The 10,629-nt window shown below is 41.9% G+C and overlaps 1 protein-coding gene across 3 annotated transcripts; it reads left to right on the top strand.

Annotated features, from left to right (window-relative positions):
* The first annotated feature begins 208 nt into the window (after window positions 1-208).
* Window positions 209-8,064, top strand: LOC124278841 (L-ascorbate oxidase-like). 3 transcript variants are annotated; one of them, XM_046714636.1, is made up of 3 exons: window positions 209-334; window positions 2,125-4,184; window positions 5,912-8,064. In XM_046714636.1, the coding sequence occupies exons 2-3, from the start codon at window positions 2,150-2,152 to the stop codon at window positions 6,058-6,060; spliced, it is 2,184 nt and encodes a 727-aa protein (XP_046570592.1). In that variant the 5' UTR covers window positions 209-334; window positions 2,125-2,149; the 3' UTR covers window positions 6,061-8,064. The 3 variants fall into 3 exon arrangements, with proteins under 3 accessions (XP_046570592.1, XP_046570576.1, XP_046570584.1); XM_046714620.1 differs by having other exon boundaries at window positions 209-339; XM_046714628.1 differs by having other exon boundaries at window positions 209-401.
* Window positions 8,065-10,629: the final 2,565 nt, after the last annotated feature.

The following is a 10,629-nucleotide window of genomic DNA, read 5'->3' as shown; positions in this document are numbered from 1 at the left end:
TTTATGGACTGATTTCCTACGCTTTACGACGCGAATTGTACTCGAGAGATCAGCTTTATAATAACATATAATGGCGTGAATAAAAACGCTCATCAAAAGTCGTTCATACGCCGACAATCCGGACCCGAGCGCGATCAACCAGGACTTGTGAAGCCCGTCAACACAGCCCGGATCCCAAAGTCGGTGAAAGACAGCATAGAAAGACTGAAACGTGAATTATGCATGGAGGTAGCTATAGTTTGTCACGAGGAGTGCGGCTAGCGCTTCTCTGAATAACCAGTCAAACCGCCCTGACAAGCGAGGGAGTATTCACCTGCACGGAAAGCAATATGGCGTAAGGTAACTTGACTATTTATGTTCTGTGTTTGAAACATTTCAGCAATATCTTCATCATAAATTTGGTGAGTTCAACTGATTCGCGTTCATTGCTGCAACATGTCTTCCCCGAACGAATTTTGTTTATTGACTGTTTAATAAACGAAAGGAGGTTGAATATGATATACATGATATATGATATGAATGTTGTAATCTGAAACAGGTTGAGGTTTAAGTCTCAGAAGCACTAGGACTGGAGTAAAGGAAGTAATGGTGGTAGTTGTATTAGGCAGTATTAGATCCCGGTGTCTCATTCAATGTGGCCCGAACTCGTGGTATAGTGTAGTGCTGATGTAGTCGTAGTGTTGACTATGATGTAGTGGTAGTGTTGACGGTGATGTAGTGGTAGTGGTAGTGATGACGGTGTTGTAGTGGTAGTGATGACGGTGATGTAGTGGTAGTGGTAGTGATGACGGTAATGTAGTGGTAGTGGTAGTGATGACGGAGTTGTAGTAGTAGTGATGACGGTGATGTAGTGGTAGTGATGACGGTGATCCTGTGGTAGTGTTGACGGTGGTGTAGTGGTAGTGGTGACGATAATGTTGTGGTAGTGGTAGTGTTGACGGTGATGTAGTGGTAGTGGTAGTGATGACTGTGATGTAGTGGTAGTGATGACGGTAATGTTGTGGTAGTGGTAGTGTTGACGGTGATGTAGTGGTAGTGGTGACGGTAATGTAGTGGTATTGGTAGTGATGACAGTGTTGTAGTGGTAGTGATGGCGGTGATGTAGTGGTAGTGGTAGTGATGACGGTGATGTAGTGGTAGTGGTAATGATGACGGTTATGTAGTGGTAGTGGTGACGGTGATGAAGGGGTAGTGTTAGTGATGACGGTAATGTTGTATTAGTGGTAGTGTTGACGGTGATGTACTGGTAGTGGTAGTGATGAAGGTGATCTAGTGGTAGTGGTGACGGTGATGTAGGGTAGTGGTAGTGATGACGGTAATGTTGTGGTAGTGGTAGTGTTGACGGTGATCTAGTGGTAGTGTTGACGGTGATGTAGGGTAGTGGTAGTGATAACGGTAATGTTGTGGTAGTGGTAGTGATGACGGTGATGTAGTGGTAGTGATGACGGTAATGTAGTGGTAGTGATGACGGTAATGTAGTGGTAGTGGTGATGTAGGGGTGGTGGTAGTGATGACGGTAATGTTGTGGTAGTGGTAGTGTTGACGGTAATGTAGTGGTATTGGTAGTGATGACGGTGATGTAGTGGTAGTGGTGACGGTGATGTAGGGTAGTGGTAGTGATGACGGTAATGTAGGGGTAGTGGTATTGGTGACGGCGATATAGTGGTAGCGGTGACGGCGATAGATAGGATAGATAGATAGCGGTAGTCGTAGTGACGACGGTGATATTGCTGTAGTCGTTATGAAAGTGGTGACGATCATGTAGTGGTAGTCGTGGTGGTGATGTCGTGGTAGTAGTGACAATGGTGGTAGTAATAGCAGTAGTAGAGGTACTGTCAACTTTATCAATTGAACCTGTAACAGTAAAACCCAAGGGTCCATGCACACATAATTTTGTGATTATGAAAACTATAAGTTGTTGTCAGAAAGTAGTAGCTGAGACACAGTAATAGAAAGCGTAGACTCACAGGTAATATACCACATCAACAACAGGAACAAGTATAGGTCATAATGTCAGGATCAAACCACGACAGCTCTGCAGTTGCATTTGTCCTGTCATGCATCTCAACATAACAGGGCGCGGACAGGTTTGAGTATTAATGTGTCACCGTGTTTCTTCACCAGGCGACGACGGGCACCTTGACACACCATGAAAAGCTTCGCCTGTTTGCTCTTGGGTCTGATTGTCGGGACATCAATTCATCTCCTGCACGCCAACACTGTGTGCTCGCGTGAGTGCACACCCAGCTGCACGGTATGTCGCTTCGTGTTTTCAATTGATCCTTGCCTTACTATGATGCATGGGGACGAACGAGTTGTCCCGAGGAATGGGAGTCTCTATTACTACGATGACATAACGTATTACAACGCCACGACGGGCCTGCCCTTAAACGACACTACGGCCTGGCGCATTAACGACACGGTGGCCAGACGAATTATCACAACAGATGGCGAGCAGGCTAGATTTGTAATCAGCATCCACGACCAAATGGCTGATTCAGCGTTAAAAGAACACTTCCCAGGCCCTCCTATCGTTGTTTATGAAGGACAGGTGGTTGAAGTGTTCTTCACTAATAGACTCCACGCTGACACTGTCTCCGTTCATTTCCATGGCATCCATCAGAAAAATACTCCATGGATGGACGGGGTACCCTTTGTCACCCAATGCCCCATACTTCCGGGTGTGACATTTAAGTATAAATTCAAGGCAAATCCGGCAGGAACACACTATTACCACTCTCAGATTGCAGGACAGACAGGGCTGGGTTTGTACGGGCCACTCATTGTAAAGAGCAGAAAAGAAGTCGATATGCCTGAGCACATCATGCTTCTACAAGACTGGAATCATGATCTGGATCCTGAAACGGTGTATCTGAAGAGTGTCACTTCAGCATATTCTTGTACCTCAACCACCAACTGTTCTAAATATGAACAAACGCGATCATCGGATAACACCAAATTTGGTAATTTTGAATTCCACAGTGGATTGATCAATGGACGGGGCAGGTACTACGATCCGATAACGGGTCGACATAATGGTGCTCCTCTAACCAGGTTTGTGGTCAAGGAAGGGGACACCTACAGGTTTAGAGTCATCAACGCTGCCACCATCTACGCGTTCAGAGTGTATATCCCAGGTCACAGCCTAACCATCATTACAACAGACGGACAAGACCTGCAGCGAATTGAAGTGGACTCGTTCGTAATCCAGCCCGGCGAACGAATTGACTTTTTACTGTATGCTTCGAATCCTTTCAATGTGACTGAATACATGATAACTGCCGACACCCTTGAAGTCAATCTACCCGTTCGTCATATCGCCGAAGCCATTTTACAATACGATGACGAGAATGTAAACAGATCGCTAAGCATACCAGACCACCCCTGTAATCCCAGGGGAAATTTTACCTGTAGAGTATTCAACTGCCCATTCAAATATTTCTCCAGAATGCCGAACTTGACATGCATTACATTAAATGATGTTAACGGATATGCCATTGATCCAAACAGAGATGAAATTATCACCGAAAGGTACCCTAAAAGGCTCTTTCTCAACTTTGCTTTTCCTGGAAGAGACAGTAACCCTGGATCGGTCAACGGAATTCGGTTTCTCCGACCCAAAGTCTCAGCACTGACCCAGCGGACTCAGGTGGAAATTGAGTGTAATGACCCTTGCAGTGTCGACCAAACCCCCTGTTACTGCATGCATACTGTCTACATCAACGAAGGGGACATCGTGGAGATGATCCTGCTGAACAAAGGCTCGGGGAAGGGGGGTTCACAGCCAGTTCATCTCCATGGCCATTCCTTCTATGTTGCACATCAAGGTTTCCCGGAGTACCAGGATTACTCTGGTGAAGTGTTGAATGACAATCAAGATGTTGAGTGTGTGGACGTCTACTGCAATAGGGCAAGGTGGAGACCTGGGCAGAACTGGCAAGCTTCGGAAGTCAATCCTCGGATCCCTCCTCTGAAGGACACAGTTGTAGTGCCATCTGGTGGATATGTCGTGTTGAGGTTCAAGGCCGATAATCTGGGTCTGTGGTACCTTCAGTCTATGGTAGATATTTACAACACAAATGGTCTAGCCGTGCTACTGGACGAATCAACATCAAAACTCCCCGCCAAACCTTATGGATACCCAGTGTGCGGAGACTACACAGCCTTTCAACTTCCACTCGATAGTAAGTACTCTGTAGGCTGCGTCACACCATAATATGCCCGGAATGTGTACCATTTATCTAACCGTGAAGATCTGGGTTGGAATTGGTCTTCAGCAACCAATGCTTGTCGTAAGAGGCGACAAACGGGATCGGGGGCTCAGGCTCGCTGACTTGGCTGACACACGTCGTCGTAGCCCAAATACGAATATTGCTGAGTGCGGCATAAAACTAAACGCACTGACTCAGAAAATGAACCCAATGTATGGTATGCTCAAAACCTCACACATGTTATGCGGGCACTGATCTTCACACACTGCAGACATTGTAAACTAATGAACTTACTATCCTGCTTCGAACAACGTTTCAGTCCGAGTCATATCACGGTATCTCAGGGGATTTGGATGAAACACGCGTCTGAAGTGGACGCTTGAATGAAACAAAACCGAGCACAGACAGGTGCCAACAAACCTGGTATTATAATGTGGGCGAACTTAGGAATTACACTAATCATCGGTAGAACCTTGGAAACATTGCTAAAGAAGGAATACACAATGCATTGCAAACGTGTTCTGAGATAACTGGGTTGATTGTTGTATTTGTAAAATAAACTGCAATATGATATGATATGATATGATATGATATGATATGATATGATATGATATGATCTGATATGATCTGATACGATGCGATGCGATGCGATGCGATGTGATGTGATAATAAAACGAAGCACTACATCACATTACAACTACAAAGCCTACCTCCCTCTCACCCCACCTTCTTATCCCCTCACTTAATCTGCACCTTAATTAAAACTCAAGATTATGTCAAAGTTAACCATGCTCTCCAACTCCGAGTTCACTGGAGTCAAAATTTCTTTAACCCTAACATATCGCTCAGTTGTTCACTTGTCAAAGCTATGTGTCGACTAACTGTACAATCTTAGTTGGTTGGTTGTTTAACGCCGCATACAGCAATATTCCAGCCATATGGCCGCGGTCTGTAAATAATCGAGATTGGACTAGGCAATCCAGTGATCAACAACATGAGCATCGATCTACGAAATTGGGATACAACGACATATGTCAACCAAGTCAGCAAGCCTGACCACCAGATCCCGTTAGTCGTCTCTTACGACAAGCATTATACGCACATTATAATACCAGGTTTGTTGGCACCTGTCGGTGCTAGGTTTTGTTTCATTCAAGCGGCCACTTCAGCGGCGTGTTTCATCCAAATCCCCTGAGATACCGTGATATGACTCACATGCATACCATACATTGGGTTCATTTTTGGGCATGCCATGTTTGAGGTTTATTGAGCGCATACCATGCATTGGGTTCATTTTGGCATGCCATGTTTGAGAGTTATTGTGTGCATACCATGCATTGGGTTCATTTTGGCATGCCATGTTTGAGAGTTATTGTGCGCACACCATGCATTGGGTTCATTTTGGCATGTCATGTATGAGGTTCGACCAGCAGTCAGGTAAGACAATCAGAAATATACGAAGATTGGAGTTTGCAGAAAGTAAGTCCCAGGTGTTTTATCGTAGTCTGTTTAACTTCTATCTCAAAATACGGCATTGTCAAATGAAAAGAAATCGCCATATGTCCTGCTTGGATGTCCCTGAAATAGCAGCATTATGTGAAAATTGTTTGGAACATATAACCAGTGAAGGTTGTGTTAATTGTCTGGCTTGACTTGCGATTCCCAGGCTCATGTAAAAGATATTGTGTGTTCTGTTCCAGATGAGCGAAGGGGGTTGAGTGGAGGTCTGATCGCCCTGATCGTCATCAGCCTGCTGTTGATGGTGGCCCTCATCGTCCTCCTCCTCGTGTTCTATCACAGGAGGAAAGTGAGGGTGTTTAGGACAAAAATGTTCAAATGGTGCAAGTGAAAACAAGGAAACATTTGTTTGTCTCCATTAGAAGCCGTGGTTGTTGTGTTGGTTGCTGGGTTGATGTTTCTCGTTTACCCACAGTAGTGAGTGTAAAACAATTTTGTATTAAAGGAAGCTGACGCACAAAAGAACATACACTCCTAAAAACAACGTAAATATTATTTTAATATTTTTGATTGTGACTTACCACTCGCAAACATTGTACGTGTGTCAGTTTACTACAAGTACCGATCGCGGAGATATCAACTACAGTCAAGCCATAATACATTGGCTATACAAACGGGGGGTTGGTATTATGAGCGACATGCGATGCAGCACAGTGGACCAATGGACAAAGTTGTCCTGCTTGGTTACAAGGATTTGAAAATATTTTGTTTCGTTTTTGTTTTGTTTTGTGTGATTTGGTTTGTTTCTTTTTTTTCTATTAAATTTTGTTAACTAATTAATTCATTTATTAGTTATTTTATTGTATTTATTTTTTAATTACTATTTTATTATCTATTATTATTCATATATATTTTTTCTATTTATATGTTTTTATTTTTTTATTATTATTATTTGGAGAGGGGGGGGGGGAGAAAGAGAAAGAGAAATGTGTAAATGTTTTGGTTGTATTTCCCAAGGTGCTGATATCTACTGAAATCCAGAAAAGGTGACTGTATATGTACGAAGTTTCTGAAATAGCATGCATGGTATAATTACAATTGAATCCCTTCATGTCGGGATTGTCTTTAATGGAGGTTTTTGTATGTTTCCTACAGTTCAGCAGTTTGCAGTTTGTGTTTCACGTTATTCTCAGGATTTAGCAATAGTGTACGTGAATCAAAGGAAAGAAAAAGAGCAATTAACCTTCATTAAGTTGCATAACTGTAACTTTTGTTTTCATCGTTGATGTTATATTCATGAGATCGATTCGATTTGTTGGACAAAAAGTAAAAAATGAGGGCCAGGAAAATACATTATCTGTTCGGTCATAAATATTACCTCACAAATTTACAAAATCGGAAATTAAAAGGGAAAAATTATGTCTGATCAGGATGAAATACCATACCAAATCTCTGCTAAAAAAACAGAGTATGTATTGCCGTGCAGTAGTGTGCTTAGAGTTACCTCCCTTCGTCGTACAACACGCTGGACATTCGCTGCCAGCTCTTGCCATTCCGAGACCAGCCGAATGACGATAACGGAAAGATGCGAGTGTTGACGAACTGAGTCGTATGATAGGTGAGACGAAGAGAGGCTTCAACGTACACATAATAATCACATACCCTTCTAGTTGTGAGGTAGATTGATATAGTTGTAGGCGCTCAGAGAAATGTAGTCATAGTTCTCGACGTCCTGGTAACTATGGTGTACGATGTGTCTATATTAAGACTGGATATATAAGATTGCTTTTAAACTGACGTTGATGGAGGGTGAAATGTTACTATCACAATCTACTTTAGTTAATATTGTATCAGGAAGAAAGGCACATCTCGGTGTGTTGGCCTAGAAGTGGGTGAGTTGGATTTTACGCCGCTTTTAGCAATATTCCAGCAATATCACGGCGGGGGACATCAGAAGTAGGCTTCACACGTTGTATGCATGTGGGGAATAGAACCTGTGCTTTTGGCGTGACGGGCGGGAACTTTAGCCACTAGACTACCCCACCGTCCCTGAGAATGCAGTTTTATGTGTCCCTCCCGAGTGGTTTTCTGCTTGACAGCTGACTTCATTAGGTAATCAAACACACGACATAATCATGAGCCTATTTGTCCTGTTTCCTCAGAACTGCATTGATATCCAAAACTGTACAATCCTGCGATTGTTTTCGTTGAGGCTTTTATAAACCCCGTGTAGCATGAACAACCTAATGTCACGTATCTGGTAGATCTAGGTAATTGTGTATACACTATTATTTATTTCTATATTTTGTTTACATTTCTATAGAATATTGCATAATATTAATCCTGTTTTATGAATGCGAAATGTTATTATGAAGGATTAAACCTCGTGATTGTATTTCTGAGTCTGTGTATCATTTTACTCAAAAGAGTACAGCCCTAGACTTATATCGACTGACTGACTGAGTTTGGTATTACGCCGCTTTTAGCAATATTCCAGCAACATCACGGCGGGGGACACCAGAAAATGGGCTTCTCATATTGTACCCATGTGGGGTTTCGAACCCGGGTCTTCGGCGTGACGAGCGGACGCTTTAACCACTGGGCTACCCAACCGCCCCCTAGACTTATATCGAGTGAAAGTCAAATGGTTACAATGCAGCGAAGGATGCTGGTTTTCATTACAGTGAATGTTTAGACAAGAAATCTCTGAGCCAACCAAGTTCATAGAAGAACAACATACTCCAATTATCAGATGGGTTTCGTTAATGACAAGCCCCATCCAAACATGTAACGCTATTGTGGTTTGTCAAATCAGATATTAATTGCCACATACCAAACAATGTCCTGAGACAAGCATGTCCAGAATTGTCCACCAGCTTCTATCATTGTTTTCACCCTTCACCGTTTCAGACCTACCTTTGTTTGCTAAGATGAGATTGGGCATAAAGTGAGGAGATGACAATTATTGCAGACGATCAGTACTCGAACAAACTGTAAGTGCTGTTACAGTAACAGCGAACGTTAACATACGTGTGAAGTGAGATAGCCCCCAGAAATAAAAACACATTACCCATGAACATCCGGGTTACAATTAGTCTTCAGCAACCCATGCTTGTCCTGAGAGGCGACTATCTGGATCGGGTGGTCAGGCTCTCTGACTTGGTCGACACATGACATCGCATCCCATGCGTAGATCGATGCTCATGTTATTGATCACTGGATTGTCCGGTCTATTATTTACACACTGCCACAATATAACTGGAATATTGCTAAGCGTGGCGTTAAAAAACAAACAAAAATAAATCAAATCATAACATTCTGAAAAAACAACTTTAAACCTTTAATGCAGCTCTAAAAACTACATTATTTACTATTTCAACAACTTTACCCACCAGTTGTGGATTACGTCAACTTCTATTTCTAATAAACTTGGTTTAACACATCGTTTCAATTCTAAATTCCCGTACTGCGGTGAAACATAAGCAAATGTTGCTACCCAACTACTACACCACACAACTCAAAATCGTACGTTTTGCACGTTAAATTCAAAACTTTTCTGTTCATTGCGAAGATCCCTTGGTGCATTTTGTTGCATTCTTTTTCTGCTGAGTTTGCTAAAATAGTTTTGTGCAGTGTTGGACAAGCATGTTATTGGCTATGGTATTCTAGTGCGAGTTGGGCTATTGACTAACTTAAACAAGAGCTTTGTGAGTTTTGACAAATTAACCAATACTACATCCTAATAATATTTTAGAAAACGAATGTAATCAATATTTCAATTTTGAACAGTAAGTACTTATTATATAAAAAAATGCAGACTATTTAATTGCTTCATACCCGTCAGCACAGCATCTATAAATACACTGATCTTCTGTAAATAATCAATTTCTCTAGATAGGGAAAAGAGTGAGTGAGTGAGTTTAGTTTCACGCCACACTCCGCAATATTCCAGCTATATGGCGACGGTCTGTAAATAATAGAAATCCACCACGCAAGAAGATCAATATCTCCATTTGAATAGTAGATCTTAACGAACAACTTGCGGCAGGAAACACAAATGTGCATTGTATCGCCGTTTCCCATTTAACTTGCTATTGAATTGTGCACATATTTGCATGTATTATTGTATATTTTATATGTGCTGATAAATAAACTAATAAACCTGATCATAAGAGTATTTAATACTATATATGTCCAAGTGATACTTAATGTTGATTACATAGAGGATATCATATTCGTGCCCATGTCATACTATGTTTACGACACGAGTGCCTAAATGTTGGTATTTCCCAAGCAAGAGCGAGGGATATACCGATATTTAGACACGAGTGTCGTAAACATATTATGATATGGGCACGAATATGATATAGAGATTATTAACCGAGTGTGTTTGCGTATCATTAATATCATATATTAGGAATAAAAATAGTATTATGCGAGCCTTTGACGAGCATAATACATAATTTTTATTCCTAATATATGATATTAATGATACGGAAACACACGAGGTTAATAATCTCTTTATCATATAATGTCATTCTTAAAATTACTCTAAAAATAGAAGCAAATCGTACGTGAATTTATATGAAGAGAATACTTAGCGGTACAGCAAGGTGAAGGTCGTTCATGACGGCGGCATATGGTTGTGACTAGTTGCTAATACAGTGCAAACATAACTCATGCTTCAAATAATATCTTTCTGACCGCCTCCGTGGTGTAGTGGTTAGAGCGTCCGCCCGGAGAGCGGAAGGTCGCGGGTTCGATCCCCGCCCGCGTCATACCAAAAGACGTTAAAATATGGTACTTGTTGGTCCTATTCATGCTTCACTGGGCATGGTATCACAGTTGGCTAGCACTATAAAACCAGCTTAAGTCTGGGCTAGTACAAGCAGTCGCACATACACATACACACGCATGCACGTTGTCATATAAGCGAAATATTCTGAAGCACGACGTAAAA

The sequence above is a fragment of the Haliotis rubra genome, unplaced genomic scaffold (genome assembly GCF_003918875.1).
Source record: "Haliotis rubra isolate DU_JTF1 unplaced genomic scaffold, ASM391887v1 Scf1064, whole genome shotgun sequence".
Lineage (NCBI taxonomy): Eukaryota > Metazoa > Mollusca > Gastropoda > Lepetellida > Haliotidae > Haliotis > Haliotis rubra.
Note: the sequence above shows the minus strand (reverse complement) of the source record. Positions and strands in the feature narration are given on the sequence as shown.

Excerpts from the sequence above, each read along its gene's own strand:
- LOC124278841 (XM_046714636.1), top strand. The coding sequence starts at position 2,150 with ATGAAAAGCTTCGCCTGTTTGCTCTTGGGTCTGATTGTCGGGACATCA. Across the intron at positions 4,185-5,911 it reads CTTTCAACTTCCACTCGATA|ATGAGCGAAGGGGGTTGAGT; the intron begins GTAAGTACTCTG and ends GTTCTGTTCCAG.